General features: G+C 48.4%; 1 protein-coding gene across 2 annotated transcripts in view; it reads right to left on the reverse strand.

The window, feature by feature from the left end:
* The window catches only part of CCDC30 (coiled-coil domain containing 30), a 127634-nt gene that overhangs the window by 76136 nt on the left and 26958 nt on the right, over positions 1 to 24540 (reverse strand). The window contains exons 1-4 of one of the 2 annotated variants that reach the window (XM_065575189.1): positions 15330 to 15465; positions 14220 to 14320; positions 13956 to 14045; positions 10676 to 10829 (exon numbers count right to left, since the gene is read on the reverse strand). In XM_065575189.1, the coding sequence (XP_065431261.1) occupies positions 10676 to 10829; positions 13956 to 13985 (184 nt within the window). In that variant the 5' untranslated portion in view covers positions 13986 to 14045; positions 14220 to 14320; positions 15330 to 15465. Of the gene's footprint in view, positions 1 to 10675; positions 10830 to 13955; positions 14046 to 14219; positions 14321 to 15329; positions 15466 to 17358; positions 17550 to 24540 lie in introns of those variants that run through there. The other variant, XM_065575188.1, reaches the window with a different exon arrangement.

The raw sequence follows: 24540 nt of genomic DNA on the forward strand, positions 1-24540 counted from the left end.
GTAGAAAATTGATAAGGGAAGCCAAGGGACACAAGGAGACATCTATGGCCAAGAGTTAAGGACAATAAGGAGTTTTTAAAAATATACTAGGAGGAAAAAGAATCCTGACAATGGTACTGGTCCATTACTAGATGGAAACTGTAGAATTATCAATAATACGCAGAAAAGGCAAAAATGTTCAATCGATATTTCTGTTTTGTATTTGGGGAAAAAACAAATAATATATTCTCATCATATGGGGATGATAATACTCTTTCCATTCCACTAATATTTCTGGAGGATGTTAAACAGAAGCTACTAAAGTGAGACATTTTTGAATTAGCAGGTCCAGATAACTTGCATCTAAGAGGTTTAAAAGAGATGGCTAAAGAGCTCGCTGGAATGTTAATACTGATTTTCAATAAGTCTTGGAGCACTGGGAAAGTTCCAGAAAACTAGAAGAAATCTAATGTTGTGCCAATTTTTTTAAAAGGGTAAATTGGATGATCAAGGAATTATAGGCCTGTCAGACATTGATCCCAGGCAAGATAATGGAACAGCTGATATGAGATCTGATTAATAAAGAATTAAAGGAGAGTAAAGTAATTAATGCAAATCAACATAGTTTATGGAAAATAGATCCTGTCAAACTAACTTGGTATCTTTTTTTGATGAGATGACAAGTTTGATTGATATAGGTAACAGTGATGACATAAACTTCGCTAAGGCATTTGACTTGATACCACACAGCATTTTGATTAAAAAATTAGAATGCTATAAAATGATTATGGCACACATTAAAATAATTAAAAACTGGCTAACTGATAGGTCTCAAAATGTAACTGTAAATGGGGAATCATCACTGATCGGGTCTGTTTCAGTGTGGTCCCACAGAGATTGGTTCTTGATCCTATGCTATTTTTAATTTTTATTAATGTCCTGGAAGAAATATAAAGTCATCACTGATAAAGTTTGTAGGTGACACAAAAACTGAGGAAGTGGTAAATAATGATGAGGACAGGTCACTGAATCAGAATGATTTAGATCATTTGGTAAATTGTGCGCAAGCAAACAATATCCATTTTAATACGGCTAAATGTCAATGGATACAACTGGGAACAAGGGCCGTGGGCAATACTGACAGGATGGGGACTCTATCCTGGGAAGCAGTGACCCTGAAAAAGATTTGGGGGTTATGGTGGATAATCAACCCAACATGAGCTCCCAGTGCGATGCTGTGGCCAAAAAAGGTAATGCCATCCTAGGATGCATAAACAGGGGGTTCTCGAGTAGGGAGTCATTTCACCTCTGTATCAGGCAGTGGGGTGGCTGCTGCTGGAATACTTTGTCCTGTTCTGGTGGGCACAATTCAAGGAGGATGCTGATAAATGGATGGAGGTTCAAAGAGCCATGAGAACGATTAAAGGATTAGAAAACCTGCCTTAGGGTATGTCTACACTACGAAATTAGGTCGAATTTATAGAAGCCGGTTTTATAGAAATCAGTTTTATACAGTCGATTGTGTGTGTCCCCACATAAAATGCTCTAAGTGCATTAAGTCGGCGGACCACGTCCACAGTACCGAGGCTAGCGTTGACTTCCGGAGCGTTGCACTGTGGGTAACTATCCCACAGTTCCCGCAGTCTCCGCCGCCCATTGGAATTCTGGGTTGAGATCCCAATGCCTGATGATGCAAAAACAGTGTCGCGGGGGGTTCTGGGTACATGTCGTCAGGCCCCTCCCCCTCCGTCAGAGCAACAGCAGACAATTGAGTCGCACCTTTTTACCTGGGTTACCTGTGCAGACAACATACCACGGCAAGTATGGAGCCCGCTCAGCTCAGCTCAGCTCACCGTCACCATATGTCATCTGGGTGCCGGCAGACGTGGTACTGCATTGCTACACAGCAGCAGCTAATTGCCTTTTGGCAGTAGACAGTGCAGTATGACTGGTAGCCGTCATCGGCGATCTGGGTGCTGGCAGACATGGGGCTGCATTGCTATACAGCAGCAGCTCCTTACCTTTTGGCAGTGGATGGTGTATTACGACTGGTATCCATCGTCATCGTATTCCTCAGTGAGTTTGGTCAGAGGCACCTGGGCAGACATGTTTTGTCTCCTGGAGACTCAGTCCTGCCGGCAGTCCTATTGAACCGTCTTGACGATGATGGCTAGCAGTCGTAGTACAGCATCTTCTGCCAAGCACCCAGAAGATGCCGATGGCTATCAGTCATGCTGCACCGTCTGCTGCCACCCTAAGATGTAAAAAATAGATGGGCTAGATTTGTTCTGCATTCATTTGCTTCCCCCTCCCCCCGTGAAATCAACGGCCTGCTAAACCCAGGGTTTTGAGTTCAATCTTTGGGGGTGCCATTCTGTGTGACAGTTGTTTGTGTTTCTCCCTGATGCACAGCCACCTTTGTTGATTTTAATTCCCTGTAAGCCATGTCATCACTCACCCCTCCCTCCCTCCATCAGACAATAGTTTTGCGCCTTTTTTCAGCCCAGACGCCATAGCACTGGGATCATGGAGCCCGCTCAGATCACCGCGGCAATTATGAGCACTATGAACACCACGCGCATTGTCCTGGAGTATATGCAGAGCCAGAACATGCCAAAGCAAAACCAGATGAGGAGGCGATTGTGGCGATTGCAGCACGGTGACGAGAGTAATGAGGAAATTGACATGGACATAGACCTCTCACAAAGTACAGGCCCCAGCAATGTGCAAATCGTGGTGTTACTGGGGCAGGTTCATGGCGTGGAACACCGATTCTGTGCCCGGGAAACAAGCACAGACTGGTGGGACCGCATCGTGTTGCAGGTGTGGGACGATTCCCAGTGGCTGCGAAACTTTCGCATGCGTAAGGGCACTTTCATGGAACTTTGTGACTTGCTTTCCCCTGCCCTGAAGCGTCAGAATACCAGGATGAGAGCACCCCTCACAGTTGAGAAGCGAGTGACAATAGCCCTGTGGAAGCTTGCAACACCAGAGAGCTACCGGTCAGTCGGGAATCAATTTGGAGTGGGCAAATCTACTGTGGGGGCTGCTGTGATCCAAGTAGCCAACGCAATCAAAGACCTGCTGATATCAAGGGTAGTGACTCTGGGAAATGTGCAGGTCATAGTGGATGGCTTTGCTGCAATGCGATTCCCAAACTGTGGTGGTGCGATAGACAGAACCATATCCCTATCTTGTCACTGGAGCACCAAGCCACCAAGTACATAAACCGCAAGGGGTGCTTTTCAATGCTGCTGCAAGCCCTGGTGGATCACAAGGGATGTTTCACTAACATCAACATGGGATGGCCGGGAAAGGTACATGATGCTCGCATCTTCAGGAATTCTGGTCTGTTTCAAAAGCTGGAGGAAGGGACTTCCTTCCCGGACCAGAAAATAACCGTTGGGGATGTTGAAATGCCTATCGTTATTCTTGGGGACCCAGCCTATCCCTTAATGCCATGGCTCATGAAGCCATACACAGGCAGTCTGGACAGTAGTCAGGACCTGTTCAACTATAGGCTGAGCAAGTACCGAATGGTGGTAGAATGTGCATTTGGACGTTTAAAAGCGCGGTGGCGCAGTTTACTGACTTGGATAGACCTCAGCGAAGCCAATATTCCAATTGTTATTGCTGCTTGCTGTGTGCGCCACAATATGTGTGAGAGTAAAGGGGAGACATTTATGGCGGGGTGGGAGGTTGAGGCAAATCGCCTGGCCGTTGATTATGCGCAGCCAGACACCAGGGCGGTTAGAAGAGTACAGTAGGGCGCGGTGCGCATCAGAGAAGCTTTGAAAACCAGTTTTGTGACTGGCCAGGCTACGGTGTGAAACTTCTGTTTGTTTCTCCTTGATGAACCCTCCCCCACCGCCCCGTTCATTCTACTTCCCTGTAAACTAACCACCCTCCCCTCCCCACTTCGAGCACTGCTTGCAGAGGCAATAAAGTCATTGTTACTTCACATTCATGCATTCTTTATTAATTCATCACACAACTAGGGGGATAACTGCCAAAGTAGCCCGGGAAGGGTGGGGGAGAAGGGAAGGAAAAGGACACACTGCAGTTTAAAACTTTAACTCTTATTGAAGGCCAGCCTTCTGATGCTTGGGCAATCATCTGGGGTGGAGTGACTGGGTGGCCAGAGGCCCCCCCACCGCGGTCTTGGGCATCTGGGTGAGGAGGCTATGGAACTTGGGGAGGATGGCTGTTGGTTACACAGGGGCTGTAGCGGTGGTCTCTGCTCCTGCTGCCTTTCCTGCAGCTCAACCATACGCTGGAGCATATCAGTTTGATGCTCCAGCAGCCGGAGCATTGACTCTTGCATTCTGCCAGCAAGCTGACGCCACCTATCATCTTCAGCCTGCCACTTGCTCTGTTCATCCCGCGATTCAGCCCGCCACCTCTCCTCTTGTTCATACTGTGCTTTTCTGTAGTCTGACATTGACTGCCTCCACGCATTCTGCTGTGCTTTTTCAGCGTGGGAGGACATCTGGAGCTCTGTGAACATATCATCCTGAGTCCGCCGTTTTCTTCTTCTAATCTTCACTAGCCTCTGTGAAGGAGAAACATTTGCAGCTGGTGGAGGAGAAGGGAGAGGTGGTTAAAAAAGACACATTTTAGAGAACAATGGGTACACTCTTTCACGTTAAATTTTGCTGTTCACATTACACAGCACATGTGCTTTCGTTACAAGGTCGCATTTTTCCTCTTATATTGAGGGCCTGCCAGTTTGGTGCGAGAGATCACTCACGCAGTGCCAGGCAACAGATTTCGGCTTGCGGGCAGCCATGGTAAGCCACAGTCTTTTGGCTTTTTTAACCTTCCTAACATGTGGGAATGGTTTCAAACAGTAGCGCCCTCGTTTCCCATACCAAGCACCCGTTGGGTTGGCCATTTAAAATGGGTTTGCAATGTAAAAGGAGGGGCTGCGGTTTCCGGGTTAACATGCAGCACAAACCCAACTACCCCCCCCCCCCCCACACACACACACCCAATTCTCTGGGATGATCACTTCACCCCTCCCCCCCACCGCATGGCTAACAGCGGGGAACATTTCTGTTCAGCCGAGCAGGAACAGGCACCTCTGAATGTCCCCTTAATAAAATCACCCCATTTCAACCAGGTGACCGTGAATGATATCACTCTCCTGAGGATAACAAAGAGAGATAAGGAATGGATGTTGTCTGCATGCCAGCAAACACCGGGACCATACGCTGCCATGTTTTGTTATGCAATGATTCCAGACTATGTGCTACTGGCCTGGCGTGGTAAAGTGTCCTACCATGGCGGATGGGATAAGGCAGCCCTCCCCAGAAACCTTTTACAAAGGCTTTGGGAGTACATGAAGGAGAGCTTTCTGGAGATGTCCCTGGAGGATTTCCGCTCCATCCCCAGACACGTTAACAGACTTTTCCAGTAGCTGTACTGGCCGCAATTGCCAGGGCAAATTAATCATTAATCATTAAACACGCTTGCTTTTAAACCATGTGTAATATTTACAAAGGTACACTCACCAGAGGTCCCTTGTGCGCCCTCAGGCTCTGGGAGCACACCTTGGGTGAGTTCGGGGGTTACTGGTTCCAGGTCCAGGGTGATAAACATATCCTGGCTGATGGGGAAACCGGTTTCTCTGCTTCCTTGCTGTGAACTATCTTCATTGTCTTCATCATCATCTTCCTCGTACCCCGAACCTGGTTCCCTGTTGCGTGATTCTCCATTGATGGAGTCAAAGCACAGGGTTGGGGTAGTGGTGGCTGCAACCCCTTGCATGGCATGCAGCTCCGCGTAGAAGCGGCATGTTTGCAGCTCTGCCCCGGACCTTCCGTTTGCCTCTCTGGCTTTGTGGTAGACTTGCCTTAGCTCCTTAATTTTCACGCGGCACTGCTGTGCGTCCCTGTCATGGCCTCTGTCCTTCATGGCCTTTGAGACTTTTTCTAATATTTTGCCATTTTGTTTACTGCTACGGAGTTCAACTAGCACTGATTCATCTCCCCATATGGCGAGCAGATCCTGTACCTCCCGTTCGATCCATGCTGGAGCTCTTTTGCGATCCCGGGACTCCATCACGGTTACCTGTGCTGATGAGCTCTGCGTGGTCACCTGTGCTCTCCATGCTGGGCAAACAGGAAATGAAATTCAAAAGTTCGCGGGGCTTTTCCTGTCTACGTGGACATAGCAGTGCATCTGAGTTGAGAGTGCTGTCCAGAGTGGTCACAATGAAGCACTGTGAGATAGCTCCCGGAGGCCAATAACGTCAAATTCCATCCACACTACCCCAAATCTGACCCTCAAAGACCGATTTTAGCGCTAATCCCCTCGTTGGAGGTGGAGTAAAGAAACCGGTTTAAAGGGCCCTTTAAGTAAAAAAAAAGGGCTTTGTCGTGTGGATGTGTCCAGGCTTAATTCGATTTAACGCTGCTAAATTCGACCTAAACTCGTAGCGTAGACCAGGCCTTAGAGTGATAGACTCAAACAGCTCAACCTATTTAGCTTCACAGGTTAAGAGGTGACCTGATTAGTCTATACCAGACGTGGGCAAACTACGGCCTGCGGGCCACATCCGCCTCCCGGGACCGTCTGCCCAACCCCTGAGCTCCCGGCCGGGGAGCCTAGTCCCCAGTCCACTCCCCCGCAGTATCCGCAGCCATGCTGCTGCGCAGGTCGCGCTCTGGCCCGCCGCTCCAGCTGGGCAGCATGGAGAGCGCAGCTGGCTCTGGCCAGGTGTCACGGCTGCGAGCTCCTGCTGCTGGTAAGGGGGCGAGGAGCGGGGTGGTTGGGTAAGGGAGCGGGGGGTCCTGAGGGGAGTCAGGGAGGAGGGGGTGCAGGTTCTGGGGGGCGGTCAGGGGATGGGGAACAGGGAGGGTTGAAGTGGGAATCCCAGGGGGCCTGTCAGGGGGGCAGTCAGGGGACAGGGAGCAGGGGAGGTTGGATAAGGGGGTGGGATCTCGGGGGGGCAGTTAGGAGTGGGGGGTCCTGGGAGGGCGTGGTCAGGGGGACGAGGAGCAGAGGGCGGTTGGATAGGGGGTGGGAGTCCCGGGGGGGCTGTCAGGGGCGGGGGTGTGGATAGGAGTCAGGGCAGACAGGGGACGGGGGATTGGATAGGGGGCGGGGGTCCTGGGAGGGGGCGGTCAGGGGACAAGGAGCAGGGGGGATTGAATGCGTTGGGGGTTCTGAGGGGGGCAGTTGGGGACAGGAAGTGAGAGGGGACAGATAGGGGGCGGGGGCCAGGCTGTTTGGGGAGGCACAGCCTTCCCTACCCGGCCCTCCATACAGTTGCGCAACCCCGATGTGGCCCTCGGGTCAAAAAGTTTTCGTACCTCTGGTCTACACAAATATCTACAGGGGGAACAAATATTTAATAATAGGCTTTTCAATTTGGCAGCAAAAGGTCTAACACAATCCAATGACTGGAAGCTGAAGCTGGACAAATTCAAACTGGAAATAAGGTGTACATTTTTAATGGTGAGAGTAAATTAACCCAGGGTCGTGGTGGATTCTCCATGACTGACAATTTTTAAATCAAGATGGGTGTAAAAGCTCTGCTCAAGGGGTTATTGTGGGGCAGGTCTCTGGCCTGTGTCATACAGGAGGTCAGATTAGATGATCGCAATGGTCCCTTCTGGCCTTGGAATCTCTGAGGTAAGAGGAAAAACCCAGCTCGGTGGGGGCTGACTGGGAGAAGGAAAAGATCTCTAGAGCCAGTCCTGTGAAGGAGGCCTGCAAAGGGCCAGAGCTTAACCAGAGATTGCCTTGAAGCTGCCTGGAGGGAATAATAAGCCGGGCTAAAGACTCCTTATCCCAACTAGAGACTCCTAAGTGTCAGAGACTCCTAGGGACAGGCTGGCCTGGTGCAGGACCTTTTTGCTTCTTCTGTTCCTCAAATAATTTGTCCCCTTTGTTTTGGGACCTGCAGAGGAGTCAGCTGGGGAAGAGACTATGAGACAGACCTGGCTGCAGGCCACAGTAGAAAGCAAATGGCCTGAACAAACAGACCTCATCTGTCTCATACAGGGTGTCTGGGCTGGAACCATAGTAGAGGGCGGGCCTGGGTTCCACTACTGGCCCACGTAGGGCAGTGACATGAACACCCCAGAGCCCAGGGCTGGCTGGCCCAAAAGCCTGAAGTTGGGCCAAACCTCGGGTGCGATGCTGCCAGACCACTGGTGTGTTGTACTCGGGTTTCCCTAGAAGGAAGAGGCAGGACTAAAAGTGACCTGGCCATGGGGCCAAGTCACAGGAAGAGGAAGACGACCTCAGAGCCAGAGTGGCTGTCGGCAGGGGGAGCCAAAGGAGGAGGAGAGCACCTCGCCCAGGCACAAGGGAGCATGCCCATGGTGAGCAAACTCTTCCACACAAGGTTCCATGTAGAAATGGGTTATAAGAGGTGCGTAAACGATTAACAGATGTTTCAATAAAGAGACAATCAATTGTTACAACTGTTATCAATCCAATAGGTCAAGAGGTTGTTTATGGTTCATTACCATTTATAACAACTTCCAAGGATGTGCTAATAAGTTAAGAATCACCTGTAGTGCATACTCCTCATGTCTGTGACATGTTTATAACACCTATTAGCTGGTTAATTAACCCTCTGTTAACTATTTATAAGTGGAATCTTTACATAAAGTGTGACTTTTTTCCTTTATAAAACAGATTTTCCAGATACGTTTCTTGGGCTAGTTTTTGGGAGGAGGAGGTTCAAAATCCCATCCAGTCTGGACTGGGCAGCCACAGACATTGTGGTGCTGCAGCTCTGTCCCCAGCATAAATAGCCACATCATAAAGTGCTCCGCTTCTCGCCTACTAACCTGCAGCAATAAATACTATTGCTACTAGGGCAGCCTGTGCAAGGGACAAACGCTTGCAACACTCACCTTTCCAGCAGCTGTCCAAAGCCTCCCACCCCCCTCGTCCTGCTAGGTGGGCTTTGCTGGCAGGGAGGTACTGGGGCCTGGCTGCAGAGACCATCAGTTTGACAGCAAGGTGCAAGATCGGAGCTTGTCAATATGGTGGGAAAGCAGGGAGGATGTGACAGCCGGGGACAAAGTGCACATGAGGGGAAGCAGGCTTGTTGTACAGGGGATTTAGCATCTAGGAGCGAGGGTTTGAAATGCATCCTCCGAGTGTGCATGGGGAGCAGCTCAGTGGAAATCTGTCCTCAATGACATCTTAGAGGCAGGGAGCAGGAGGCCGGTCTGTTTCTGACGGAATGGGTAGCTTCAGCCCCATCTCTAGCTTCTTCTTCCTCCACACTAGGGTTACCATTCGTCCGGATTTACCCGGACATGTCCTCCTTTTTGTACTAAAAATAGCGTCCGGGGGGAATTTGTAAAGTACTCAAAATGTCCGGGATTTCCCCCCTCCCCCGGCAGAGCAGAGCGAGCGGCTGGGAGGGCTGCAGGAAAGTCCCGGGCTGGACTCCGGAGCAGCTGTAGAGGAGCCGGATCCGCCCTGCATTCTGAGCAAGTGTATCAGCACAAAGTGCAGCCCTCCCCTTTTGCAACTGGGAGCGGTTTCTGCCATGCAGCGTAGCAAAACGGGAGCGAGAGCACTTTGTGCTGATACAAGGGCAGCTCTCCCCTGCAGCCCGGTCCGGGCCAGGGACCGGGTTTTGTTGTGCAGGGCCAGACCGGGTTTTGTTGTGCAGGGGAGCTCAGCCACGTGTCCGGCTCGGCTGCACAGAGCCCAACACCCTGTTCTGAGCAGCAGGGTAAGGGGGCCAGGGGGTAGGAGAAGGAGCAGGGAGGTTCTGGAGGGGGCAGTCAAGAAATGGGGGGGGGGCTTTTTGGGGGGAGTGGAGAAGGTTTTGGGCAGTCAGGGTACAGGTAGGGGGTAGGGTCCTGGGGGGCAGTTGGGGAGGTCTTAGGAGGGGGCAGTTAGGGGACAAGGCACAGGGAGGCTTAGGTAGGGAGTGGGGTTCTGGAGGGCAGTTAGGAGCAGGGGTCCCAGGAGGGGGCAGTCAGGGGACAAGGAGCGGGGTGGGGGGCTGAGAGTTCTGGGGGAGAGCTGTCAGGGGGCAGGAGTGGGGAGAGGGATCGGAGCAGTCGGGACAGGGAGCAGAGGGGTTTAGATGGGTTGGGAGTTCTGGGGGGGGGCTGTCAGGGGGTGGGGAGTGGTTGGATGGGGCGTGGGAGTCCCAGGGGTCTGTCTGGGGGTGGGGGTGTGGATAAGGGTTGGGGCAGTCGGGACAAGAGGCAGGGAGGCTTAGATAGGGAGTGGAGTCCTGGGGGGCAGTTAGGGGCAGGGGTCCCAGGAGGGGGCAGTCAGGGGACAAGGAACGGGGGGAGGGTTGGGGGTTCTGGGGGGGGGGGGGGGAAGTGGGAGGGGCTAGGGCGGGGCTCCTCCCGTCCTCTTTTTTGCTTGCTGAAATATGGTAACCCTATCCACACAAGCCAAGGAGAGGAAAACGGGACTATGCTGCCATAGTATCATGTCAAATCAGCCAATGTGTTGGTTTTCCCCATTCGCAGTTCATTGCCTATCAGCGACTGAATACATGGGAAAGACTTTATTCTGAATTCCAACGCATCAGGCTAATGTTTGACACAGACTGAATTTTCCATGCTAGGACAGAGTGGGGCTAGGAGACTTTCTATGACAGGCAAGGTTTACATAGAATAGGACCTGATTTTCAGAGGTGTCTGAAAACCAGGCCTAGTACAGGCTAATAATTGAGTCGCATGCCGCTCAAATTTACCCAGTTTGCTTTGCTCCTTTTTCTGCATGTCCAGTTCATCTGTTAGCCTGCGGATCTCTTCGTGAGCCATCTGCAGCCTCCGGGCGGCCTCATCCAGGTCTCGCTCAACCCGCTTTCGTAACACTTTCTCTCTTTCCAGCTCTTCATTATGGGACTGAAACACAAGCAATGCTTATGGGACAAAGGAAACCGAATACCTTGTCTTCACTTGCTGCAGCGTAGCAGCTTGCACTAGTGCAGGGGTGGGAAAACTTTTGGACTGAGGGCCACATCTGAGTATGGAAATTGTATGGCAGGCCATGAATGCTCACAAAATTAGGGGTTGGGGTGTGGGAGGGGATGAGGGTTCTGGCTGGAGGTGCAGGCTCTGGGGTGGGGCCAGGAATGAGGGGTTTGGGGTGCACAAGAGGGCTGAGGAAGCGGGTTGGGGTATGGGAGAGAGTATGGGCTCTGGGCTGGGGGTGCAGGTTCCAAGGTTGGGCCAGAAATGAGGGGTTCAGGGTGTGGGAGGGGACTCTGGGCTGGGGCAAGGTGAGGAGGTGGGGGGGTGAGGGCTCTGGCTGGGGGTGCGGGTTTGGGGTGGGGCTGGGACTGAGGGGTTTGGGGTGCACGAGGGTGCTCCGGGCTGGGACCGAGGGGTTCGGAGGGCAGAAGGGGGGATCAGGGCTGGGGAAGGGGTGTTGGGGGGGGGCGGGAGGGGGTGCAGGCTCCAGGTGGCGCTTACCTCAAGCAGCTCCCAGAAGCAGCGGAATGTCCCCCTGCAGCTCCTACACCAGGGGTTCTCAAACTGGGGGTCAGGACCCCTCAGGGGGTCACGAGGTTATTACATGGGGGGTCGCGAGCTGTCAGCCTCCACCCCAAACCCCGCTTTGCATCCAGCATTTATAATGGTGTTAAATGTATAAAAAAGTGCTTTTAATTTATAAGGGGGGGTCGCACTCAGAGGCTTGCTATTTGAAAGGGGTCACCAGTACAGAAATTTGAGAACCACTGCCCTACGCAGAGGCGTGGTGCCAGCCAGGTGGCTCTGTGCGCTGCCCCATCTGCAGGTGCTGCCCCTGCAGCTCCCATTGGCTGCGGTTCCCAGCAAATGGGAGCTGCAGAGCCGGCGCTCAGGGTGGGGACAGCGTGCGGAGCCCCCTGGCTGTCCCTACATGTAGGAGCCGGAGGGGGAACTTGCTGCTGCTTCTGGGAGCCACGCAGAGCCACAGCATGCGCGGAGCAGGGCAAGCCCACAACCCCACTCCCCGGCTGGAGCGCCGCAGCAAGGCAAGCCCCCAACCCCTCTCCCCAGCAGGAACTCGAGGGCCAGATTAAAAGGTCTGATGGGCCAAAGGCTGCCCAGGGCCCGTAGTTTGCCCACCCCTGCACTAGTGCATGGGAAGTGGGGACACACTAAATATGCAGGAAGCAGGTGTGTGGGAGCTGCTGCTTAGGCAGTATATGGAGTTGCTGGCAACCCCCAGTTACATAAGGACGCTGACATATTATGTGTGTGTGTCATGGCTACGGGCTGGCAGCTGATTTTAGGCATTGGTGTTTTCCAGGTGAATCCCTGTGGGATAAAAAGAACAGAAACACTTTCTCCCTTGAGAAACACTGTTAGTCAAGTTATATTTTCAGTCCTAGATTCATAGATTTTAAGTCCAGGAGGGACCATTAGATCTAGCCTGGCTTCCAGCAGGGCATCCAGTTTTGATCTGAAGACTTCAAGAGATGGAGAATCCACCACTTCCCTTGGTAGTTTGCTCCAATGGTTAATCAATTTTGCATTCTCTTTAGTGTCTTTAGGTTGTTTGGGCTGGGAGAATGGGCAGAGCTGAGAGCAGCCAAGCCCTGAATGAGGGCTGCAAGGCTGTTTAATAAAAGACTTGCTTTTTTATGTTTACAGTGGAGGAAAGTGCTTTTTGCTCAAACTTTCCAACAGGGCTGCCCAGAGGATTCAGGGGGCTTGGGGCAAAGCAATTTTGGGGTCCCCTTCCATAAAAAAAAGTTGCAATACTATAGAATACTATATTCTCGTGGGAGCCCCTGTGGGGCCTGGGGCAAATTGCCCCACTTGCCCCCCCCCTCCAGGAGGCCCTGCTTTCCAAAACAATTCCCGCTGGAGCACTTCCTTTTCCCATTTGCATTCCCTTTCACTTTCATTCTCTGCTTCTATCGCCACATGATTTTCAACTTCCACATCTAATGTTTCCACTTCTTGGTTTCTTTCCCTTCCTGCTTTTTGCCCATCTCTCTTCCCCTGCCTCCTGTCATCTCTTTTCCCTCTCTCCTCCCAGATCTCCCTTCCCCCAGCACGTTTCTTCACTTTTCCCTTGTCCTTTCCATGTGTCTTTAGCTGGAACCAGCCTCTTCCTTAAGGCAGTTGCCCAGCTAGGCTAGCTGCAGAAGCACTGGGTCGGCCAGCTGATACTGACCTCCTGTTATAGTCTGACTGGCTCCTGGACTGTGGATGTTTTTTATTCAGGAGCCAGGTACCTTTCCCACTAGTCAGATTTCTGCAGAAAGTGATTTTAATTTATAACTAGGGCTCTACCAAATTCATGGTCCATTTTGGTCAATTTCACAGTCATAGGATTTTAAAAATCATAAATGTCATGATTTCAGCTATTTAAATCTGAAATGTCACAGTGTTGTAACTGTAGAGGGTCCTGCCCCAAAAAGGAGTTGTGGGGGCGGTGTCACAAGGTTATTGTAGGTGGGGTTGCGGTACTGCTACCCTTACTTCCGCGCTGCTGCTGGCGGAGCTTGGCCCTCAATCAGCAGCCGCCACTCTCCAGCCACCCAGCTCTGCAGGCAGCAGTGCAGAAGTAAGAGTGGCAAAACCATACCATGCCAACCTTACTTCTGCGCTGCTGCTGGCAGGGCGCTGCCTTCAGAGCTGGGCTCCTGGCCAGCAGCCGCCACTCTCCGGCCACCCAACTCTGCAGACAGCAGTGCAGAAGTAAGAGTGGCAATACTGCAACCCCCCTAAAATAACCTTGTGACTCCCCTGCAACTCCCTTTTGAGTCAGGACCCCCAATTTGAGAAACACTGGTCTCCCCAGTGAAATCTGTGTAGTAGAGGGTAAAAGCACACAGAAGACCAGATTTCACAGTGGGAGACCAGATTTCACAGTCCGTGATGCATTTTTCATGGCTGTGAATTTGGTAGGGCCCCACTTATAACTGTTCTCAACCCCGTTGACCTGCATCTGCTTTACTTCCCGAAGTCACATCTCTGTGTGGAATCAGTTACATACTGTACTAGAAGCAAAACGTTGCATAAATGTTTTACCTTATTCATTGTCTCTTTAGTATGTTGCATGGATTCGCGTTGTTGCTGAAGTTCGTCTTCTAACGTCTGGTGGATATGATCAAACTTATCCTTGCATGAAAAGATGTATCAATAAGCTTACTGTTAATCTTCACTGGATATTGATATGCCGCCATTTAAATGTTAACTTATCTTAATTAACCATGGGTTGTAATCATGTCTTATATTTCAAAAGTGCCTTTAATCCAGATAGATCCCAAACTGCTTTAAAGAGCCCTCACTTGCCTGTTGCACTCTGCTGCTTATTGGGAACTCTGCAGGTTCTTTGCGTTTTTTAACCTTGTGATGTCACGGGCCTCTTCCTTTTACATCCTATGGGCTCAGCTCTGCACAAAGAAATATACTGATACTGAATATGCTTGACTGACTCTACTTGAATAAAGCTGGAAAACTTCCCCATGTTCCAGCCAGTCTGCACCACTCAAAATCTTAATTACAACCTCATACTTCCTCCAGAAACACAAACTACACAGCACACTCAACCTGTGCACATATATCAATGCTGCAAAGATTGTAATTAAGATTTTGCATTTTATTGTGAGGGAGGTGAATGTGCTTGTGTGTAGTGCGTTTCCTTATCACCTGGAGCCTGAAAAGGATGTTCCTGGTGAGACTTCAAAGACTGTCCATGGAAACATGCTGTGTGGTCAGGGTACCATTAAAAGGTGACCCAGAACTTGACATTTCCTTGCTTTTAAAAGTTTGCATTGTGAGGGAGGATGTTTCACTTACCCAGCCTTAATCCCTTTTAAACACAAATTTTAATGGACTATATTTCCGTGATTTTATTATACTGATGATATATTTTTAACATGGAAATCAGATCCTGACAACTTTGAATATCCTGCAGCTGAAATGAAGTCTTCATCCTATTATGATGACCTTTGAAATGAATAGTTGTATTCATATTGTTAATTTTTTTGGCTGCACGAAATTTACAACAAAATTACCACCTCTCTCCATGGGAGAAGTATAGATTAAAATATTTATATATTAATAGTTTTCAACCCAAAATATTAATAATCAGAAGTTTGTCATACTCAGTTGTCCAGAGTTAAGAGATTCCTATCAGACATCATGTATAACTATAATGGATGAGGAGTGTGAAAGTCTGTACTAGAGTTAGACAGGGAGAGTTCATTAATGTGTCAGACTAAACTCAAGTATGGTCCTTCACTAACCAGAGTCAGTGAGGACTGTATATGTTGTATATCCTTGGTGGGAGTATTAGCCATTAGCTACTTCAGATCTTTTTCACAAGAGATTGTTTCATTTGGCCAAATAATTGACTAGTGACTATCTTCTGTGATCTAGGATCCCTTGTCCTTTGCTCACCTGGGGCACACCAACAATGCTGTTGCCTGAGTGATGCATGGGAAACTTTGCATAGATATGTGTAAAAAATCCTTTTCTAACGTTCTTTTCTCTCCATTCTTCCTCCCTTTGATTAACTCGCTTGTTCAGTGCTGACTCCTCAGTTAGTGCTGCCCTCTTTGCAGAAATTATCTGATTATACCTGGTAATTGACCAAGAACAAGTTGTAATTAACTCAGTATTTTATTAGAAGGTTATTATGGCTCTGTTGGCTCTTTTTTAAATACCTTGGGGCTTCAAATTGAATTTTTAATTGGGAATAATTGATCTGTTTGTAGTGATTATTTCTATCAGAGAAGTGACTAGCATCAGCTGGCAGAGCCCTGATTGCGCAATGGTTCATGACCCAGAACTTTTGTATAAATGAAGATTCCCCCCCAATGCTAATGGAAGCGACTTGTGTGTCTAAACATCAGCCATAACTGGGATGTGTTAAGTGTGAACTCAAGTTGGTATTTATCTGAAAATATCAACGACTATTTATTTATAATACGTGTGAGGTGGGTGTTGGATGTTTTTATTTGGGGTACCAGAACCTTTTGTGACTTGAAGATTTAGGCTCTAACCCTGAAAAGACTTGGGGTTGTATTTATGAAATTGTTTAATGACTATTTTGGATTGCATATGCATCAGGTGTATTTTTGTCGCTTTTACATTTTACTATTTATAGACTGAAAATATGACAGGATTATGGTAAAATTTAATAATAGCATAACTACTGAAAACACAGCCTGCGACAGAACACTCAGGACCCAGAAAGGGGCTCTTATAGTTGTGGTTATTCCGTATCACAAGTTCCCTAACAGCAGCAGGCAACATCTTCCTTGACAGTGGGAAGCTGGGACCAAGACAAGTTCCCTCCAGAGCTCAAAGGCAAAGGACAGGACGGGGGCACCCGGTTTCCAGAAGCACATATGAGGCCAGCCTTGTAAGGAGCTGCTCAGAGGGAACCTTTTGCAGCATACAATAAGAAGTTTTATTGGTCCTACAAAACCCACGAACCATGCTACGTATTCTTGAGCACCATGTACTGGCACCTTTTCTGTTCACTATTTACCTGTAGATAGAGACAGAGCACTCTTGTAGCAAGTCTCCTAGAAATGGCTGTTATGGCTGAAATGGTACATCAAACTAACACTACTCTTTGTTTTGCTGGTTTTGTTATGAACCATGTTTTGCAATAAGCAGCCTAAAAATATGAGAGCCTGTGGGGCTAAAATACATAGCCAGGCAACTTTTCCAGGAGAGTTTTTTTTCTTCTAAAGCATCTCCTGTTTCTTTGAAGGATTTTAGAAATAAGCTCTGTCATAGAGCCTTAGTCTTGCCATTCCAAGACCTTTATGGATCCAGTCCAGAAGTCCTTACTCAGTCCTCATTTATGCACAGGTGTATCAGATCTCCTAGTTAGATTAGAAGTCTCATGATACATAGTGTTTTACTTAAAGCCCCAGGTCCTGCAGTCATGTGATTGGGAGACTCTTAGCTTTTGTGTTTTTTTTTTAATTAAGTTTCTATTCTTCCTGGTTGTGAAGAATTCCTCAAAAGCTAGAAAGAACACACTATATTCTTTTTAAAGTCTCATGATTTTTAAGCTAATCTCACAATTTTGAGGGAGGCATGACTCATGAAATCCTGCACATGGAGTCATCAGAAATACCAGGGTCAGTGGGAAGCCAATACTACCTGAGTAAGACTTCTGAACTGGGCCTTATAGGTTTTCTTTTTCATAACAAAGCTTTCGGCATTCTCTCCTTTTATAGAAAAAATAATGCTGTTAATTATTCAATTCCAGACCTCTAGAGCAAAGCAAGTGCAAACATGGATAGGTAAAAATTAGTATGGAAACAGACTTCAGCTTTAAGAATCCAGAGGGTTCTTGTAAATGATAAAATTGTTTTTAATAAAAAGAAAAACAAAAAAACCCGAGAATAGCCTTAATTGTCTCTTCGGAGGGGCTAATCAGATAATCACCAACTGAGGCGTTTGATACCTGAAGTTGTGCTGCACACAGTCCATCTATGTAGCTATGCGAATCCAGCTTTTGATCTGCAATCTCTAGTTTCTCCAGCAGCGTAGTTCTTTCTACCAGTAAATAAGCAATCTGTTCGCTGGGACTGCTGTGAGCTATCTCAGACAAGCCTTCCTGTTCCAGCATTTCCTCCACCTCCTTCAGCTGGGCTTCTGAAAGAAACACAGAGAGCAATGAGCAATCATTAGTGTATGGATAGGGGTTGGATTTTCAAAACTGTCTGACACCCACTGCCTACGACTGCGAACGAGTGCCTAACCTCTTTAGGTACTTTTAAAACCCCCAGCCTGCTGACATCCGGAGTTGAGAATGTTCAGCACTGACAAGTGTGGTTAGATTTTCAAAAGTACTTTGCTCCTAGCAGCTTCCATTGTTCTCAAGTGCACTGAATGAGGCAGAGGTCCTATGGAAAAAATAGTACGTGATCATGTAATCGATAAGCAAATTAAGGTTGCAAGGAAAACCTTAATTCTGGTTTATTCTAACTCTTGAGAGCTTGATTTTGCAAACTTAATAGTGCTCTCTGAATGTAGAGAGACAAGGTGAGTGAGGTGATAACTTTCATTGGACCAACTTCTGTTGGTGAGAGAGACAAACTTTTGAGTTTGTACAAAGCTCTTCTTCAGGTCTTCTTTTAATGTAGGCTTTATTTATGGAATTTCCAAATTAAAAAAAAAATTCCATCATATGGAGCCATATTGACCCCCATCTTGGGTCCTCATCAGGGTTCGGCGGCATGTTAGATCCACAGCATAGACCTCTACCACTCAAACTAATAAACAGTCAAAAAAGTCAGGCTATTATCCTCTATGTGGACCAGTCCCTAGAGGGGGATGAGTTACATTTTGCCAGTGGGTTTCACAGCTATTTTTTGACCACAGAGGAATGTACGATGAGGATTCCTGGGCTCAAGTCCAGGTTTGGTAGTGGAGTGTTTTCTAATGGTTATGGATCCTTCTGGCCCTGGGCTCCTAGCCCATCCCTGTCCTCCTTCTGTCTCCCTCCCACTCTGCCCTATCCACCAGCTCCAAGCCCTGTCCCCTTCTTCCTCTGCTCTTATCCACCACCCCCACCACAGATTGGTAAGCACAGCATAGCAATTATCATGGGATAAGCCTGCACATCCCAATTCCCCCATTATGCCCTGGGAAAACCAGCTAAGTCAGGAGCTGTCTCCATTACAGAGTTCATGGGGAGCAACCAAGCAGGTGGGTGTCTGCTGCCTTCCTCTTGGCTCTCAGGTGCTGGGTTTGGAGTATTTAAGGGGGATCACCATGGAGGAGCCTTGGGACAGCCACATGTACATAAGAATGGCCGTACTGGGTCAGACCAAAGGTCCATCTAGCCCAGTATCCTGTCTTCCGACAGTGGCCAATGCCAGAGGTCCCAGAGGGAGTGAACCTAACAGGTAATAATCAAGTGATCTCTCTCCTGCTATCCATCTCCACCCTCTGACAAACAGAGGCGAGGGAACTATTCCTTACCCATCCTGGCTAATAGCCATTAATGGACTTAACCTCCATGAATTTATCCAGTTCTCTTTTAAACCCTGTTATAGTCCTAGCCTTCACAACCTCCTCAGGCAAGGAGTTCCACAAGTTGACTGTGCGCTGTGTGAAGAAGAACTTCCTTTAATTTGTTTTAAACCTGCTGCCCATTAATTTCATTTGGTGGCCCCTAGTTCTTGTATTATGGGAATAAGTAAATAACTTTTCCTTATCTACTTTCTCCACATCACTCATGATTTTATAGACCTCTATCATATCCCCCCTTATTTTCCTCTTTTCCAAGCTGAAAAGTTCTAGCCTCTTTAATCTCCTCATATGGGACCCGTTCCAAACCCCTAATCATTTTAGTTGCTCTTCTCTGAACCTTTTCTAGTGCCAGTATATCTTTTTTGAGATGAGGAGACCACATCTGTACGCAGTATTCAAGATGTGGGCGTACCATCAATTTATATAAGGGCAATAAGATATTCTCCATCTTATTCTCTATCCCCTTTTTAATGATTCCTAACATCCTGTTTGCTTTTTTGACTGCCTCTGCACACTGCATGGACGTCTTCAGAGAACTATCCACGATGACTCCAAGATCTTTTTCCTGATTTGTTGTAGCTAAATTAGCCCCCATCATATTGTATGCATAGTTGGGGTTATTTTTTCCAATGTGCATTACTTTACATTTATCCACATTAAATTTCATTTGCCATTTTGTTGCCCAATCACTTAGTTTTGTGAGATCTTTTTGAAGTTCTTCACAGTCTGCACACAGTCTTCACAGTCCTAACTATCTTGAGCAGTTTAGTATCGTCTGCAGACTTTGCCACCTCACTTTTTACCCCTTTCTCCAGAACATTTATGAATAAGTTGAATAGGATTGGTCCTAGGACAGACCCTTGGGGAACACCACTAATTACCCCTCTCCATTCTGAGAATTTACCATTTATTCCTACCCTTTGTTCCCTGTCTTTTAACCAGTTCTCAATCCAAGAAAGGACCTTCCCTTTTAGCCCATGACAACTTAATTTATGTAAGAGCCTTTGGTGAGGGACCTTGTCAAAGGCTTTCTGGAAATCTAAGTACACTATGTCCACTGGATCCCCCTTGTCCACATGTTTGTTGACCCCTTCAAAGAACTCTAATAGATTAGTAAAACACGATTTCCCTTTACAGAAACCATGTTGACTTTTGCCCAACAATTTATGTTCTTCTACGTGTCTGACAATTTTATTCTTTACTATTGTTTCAACTAATTTGCCCGGTACCAACGTTAGACTTACCAGTCTGTAATTGCCCGGATCATCCCTAGCGCCCTTTTTAAACATTGGCGTTACATTAGCTATCTTAAGAAGACTGCACAAGGTGAATGGAGCTTCCATGTGAGCCTCTCCTCCCTTCTCCGCATCACTGCACAGCTCTGGCCCTGCATGCTCCACACTTCACAATGTCCCCTCCGTCCAGTGTAGGCCTGGCAGCCACCCAAAGCATGTGTGGGTGGGTGGTCCTTCATCTCCCAAATCCCTCCCCTAAATTGCTCTCCAGTGGTTGCACCTGCTGCCCAGCCAGCCAATGGGAGAGTGGAGGTGTCCGAAATGCCAATAATGCACCTTCCTCCAGGGGGTCCCTGCAGGAGGTCCTGGCAGAGGCAAACAGCACAGTCACACTCATCCTTATGCTGTTCCTTCAGGGGCCAACCAATAGGATGGCAATCTTCCTACAGAGTTCCCTCTCGATGACCATCAGGAACTGTTCTCCAAGTACCCTCTGCCTACCCCAATCCCAGACTGTGCCAAGTGCCGTTGTTGGTGGCGGCGGATGGTAAGCACCACAGACTTCTCTGTGGGAATACAGCCATAACGGCCACTGATCCGATCAGGGGACAGCATCCACGTTTCATAGCTGCTGTGCAAGAAGCAAAAGGGAGAGTCCCATGGGCAATTGAGAACATTTTAAAAGCATAAGGAGAATGTTTTCAAAGGTGACATATGCCTCTAAGGAAACCTGCGACTGGAAGCAGACCCCACAGTGGAACCTGTGTGCATACCACAAAGGAAAATTCCAGGGGCACTGCATTATCCAGTATGCAAGGAGCTCAAAAGTCTGCAGAGCAGGGTTATCAATCGTAGCACCTGAACAAGCCAGTACAGCCTGGGTATGCAGTATGGTGATGGTACAGAGGCCACCAGGCAAATTGTGCCTCTGCATAGACCCAAAACCGGGCTGTGACGGGGCGCACTTGTCCTGCAGTGGTACTGCGAGGGTTAACTCTACTCTCTGGGTAGAGGAGGCTACGCCCCCATGACCCTGCTGGGCATGCGCCGGCTGGAGACTAGATATAAAAGGGAGCAGCTTGGTTCATTCAGGGTGGACCACTGAAGAGGGAGGATGCACGCTGCGAGCTCCAGCCTGGGAACCGTGGAAGCCCCAGACGGCAGAAACCAGGGACACTGAGACCCCGGAGGACATCCAAGGAGTGTCAGAGCTGCTGGAAGCTGCACTGACCGAGCAGCCCAGAGACCCTGGGGACGCTGCATCAGGGACAGGGTAGGAAGTAGCTCAGGGGGACTAGTTATTGTGCCACATGGGATCAGAGTGTTTGGGGCAGATTCCCTGCTGACCCAGTGATGGGCATACTTGCCACTGACAGGGCCCTGAACTGGGACCTGGTGGAGCTGGGAGGGCCTGGGGCCTCCTACTCAGCTGCCACTGCTGCTCCCCCTCCCCCGACTGGCTGTCAGGCCACACAGCCCTGCTGAACAGGGCAGCCCTATTGGCTCTGACTGCTAGGCCAAGCTATCCAAAGACAAGGGATGGTTGTATAAACTCAGCCATGGGGCCATCATTACCCCCACCCTGTCCCAAGAAGGCATGGGGTGCACTTGCCCTGCAACATGGGCTCTGAAAAGATGCCACTCTCCCCTGGCCACAATTGATGACAACCTGCCAGAACTTGCCAAGTCTGTGATGTGAGGAATGGGTTTTGGCACATAAGTCTGGATTGTTAGTCTGTGATGTGAGGAATGGGTTTTGGCACATAAGTCTGGATAAAGAGTCCAGCATCCCAACAACCTCTGCAATGCCATTTGGTCACTAAAGATGGCTGCACATGCCAATGGACATAAGCCCAGGACAAGAGATGTTCCAGAGAAGAAAGTTTGCAGATGACACAAAAATTGGTGGAGTGGTAAATAATAAAGAACAATCTGTGTTGCTTGGTAAACTGGACACAAGCAAATGATATGTGTTTTAATATGGCTAAATGTAAACCTATACATCTCTGAACAAAGAATGTAGGTCATACTTACACGATGGGGGACTCTATTCTGGAAGCAGTGACTGAAAAAGTTTTGGGAGTCATGGTGGACAATCAACTGAACATGAGTTCCCAGTGTGTCATTGTGACCAAAAGAGCTAATGCCATCCTAGGATGCTGGGATGGGAGTTGTATCCCACACAGATCCTGAAGGGGTTAATGTGGGCCTGAGGGGCCAATTAGGGTACCTGGCTGCACCTGGAGGGAGAGTTGGGCTTAATTTAACAAGAGCTTTGCTGGGCCAGAGTAGGCTGGATTAAAAAGCCAGGAAGTTTGCTGCAGAAGGAGGCTTCAGGGAAAGAGAGTCTGCATTGAGGAGAGGAGGAGAAATCCCAGGAGGGAGAATAAGCCCTGGGGTTCAACCCCACAGGAGTTGTGAGCAAAGGACACCTGAAGGCTAGGTAGGAAGAAGCCCAGGGAAACAGCAACAAGTGGTAGGACTGTGCAGACCTTGGCTGCTTGCTATAGGGTCTCTGGGCTGGGAAGCCAGTGTACAGGGTGTGCCTGGGTTCCCCTACTAGCCACTGGGAAGTGGCACAGGAGCACAAGAGATGCCACCAGACAGCTGGTCCAGAGAGACTTTGTTACCCTGGAAGAGGATGACTACAGTGACCTGGCCAGAGGGCTGAGTCATCAAGAGCTCCCCAAGTCCTGGAGAGAAAGGGGCCATGGTGCAGGGAAGAGGGCATCAGACCTGAGCAGAGCTAATCCCCAGATGCAGCCACAAGGAGGCGTCCCTAATGGTAAGTGAACCCTATCACAGATGCTTAAACAGGGGATCTCAAGTACAAGTAGAGAGGTTATTTTATCTCCGTACTAGGCACTGGTGTGACCATCGCTGGAATATTGTGTCCAGTTCTGGCGCCCATAATTCAAGAAGGATTTTGATAAATTTGAGAGGGTTCAGAGAAGAGCCATGAGAATGACTGAAGGATTAGAAAATATGTCTTATAGCGATTGAGCTCTTTGGGTCTATCTATTTAGCTTAACAAAGAGAAGGTTAAGAGGTGACTTTACTAAAGTCTATAAATATTTAATAATGGACTCGTCGGTCTAGCAGGGAAAGGTATAACATAATCCAGTGGCTGGAAGTTGAAGCTACACAAATTCAGATGGGAAATAAGATATACATTTTTAATGATGAGAGTAATTAACCATTGGAACAATTCACCAATGATTGTGGTGGATTCTCCATCTCTGACAATTTTTAAATCAAGATTGCATGTTGTTCTAAAAGCTGCCCTAGGAATAATTTTGGAGATGTTTTATGGTCTGTGTTATACAGGAGGTCAGACTAGATTATCTCACCCAAGCGCTAGAAGGGCTGCTTGGGGTGAAAGTAATTGCAGATGATATCCTCGCTGTAGGTAAAGGGAATGATAAAGAAGCTGAAAAAGACCATGACAGAAAGCTACAAGACAAGACCATAAAACTCAAACAGCATGCGGTGACACACATTGGACTTTGCTCACAGCAGAGGGACTGAATGCAGATCCCAACAAGATCAAGACAGTCAGAGACATGCCAGCTCCAGTGGATTGAAAGGGATACAGCTCTTCATAGGATTAATAGGTTTTCTGTCCAAACCTGGCTGCAGTGGCAGAACCCATACATGGACTCACAAAGCAGGATGTTGAGTGGGACTGGGCAGGTTCCCAACAGCAAACATTTGACATACTGAAACAAATGATAACAGACGCCCCTGTTGTGAAGTACTATCAACCAGGAGAGCCACTGATTCTTCAGTGGGATGCATCAGAGAAAGGATTGGGTGTATTTCTTTTGCAGGAGCAGCTGGTCAGTTATCTCAGCAGAGACCTTCAGAGATTGAACAGGGGAAATACCCAAATGGAAAAGGAGCTTCTGGCTGTGGTATTTGGAGTGAAGCAATTCCATCAGTGCCCCTATGACCACCCAGTAAGAGTGCAATCAGACCACTAGTTTCACTTGCTCAACTCCGCCTGCTCTCAGCTTCACTCTTGAAATAGATTAGTCTCTCTAGAAACAGAAGCATAGGCGTACTGTTTGTTTTGAGTTCTATTTTGCACTGTGCCTAGGTTTGGCATCAAAAGCAAAATCCATTGAAAGAAATCCCCAAGAAGGGCAGTTTGCTTTGGAACTTTGCAGCAGAGGGGAAAAATTCATACAGTTGAGTGCCTGGCCGGACCGCTACGATCTAGTCTCACCATCTGCTAGCACAGGCCAGAGAATTCCAGCCAGGGATTCTTGCACTGAACTCAGTAATGTGTGGGTGGGCTGGCGCAGATCTTTAAAAGCAAACACCAACATCCGGATTTAAAGACTCCATATTGACCATTTGTGTTCCGGTTG

This window comes from Chrysemys picta, chromosome 21, assembly GCF_011386835.1.
Source record: "Chrysemys picta bellii isolate R12L10 chromosome 21, ASM1138683v2, whole genome shotgun sequence".
Taxonomy (NCBI): domain Eukaryota; kingdom Metazoa; phylum Chordata; order Testudines; family Emydidae; genus Chrysemys; species Chrysemys picta.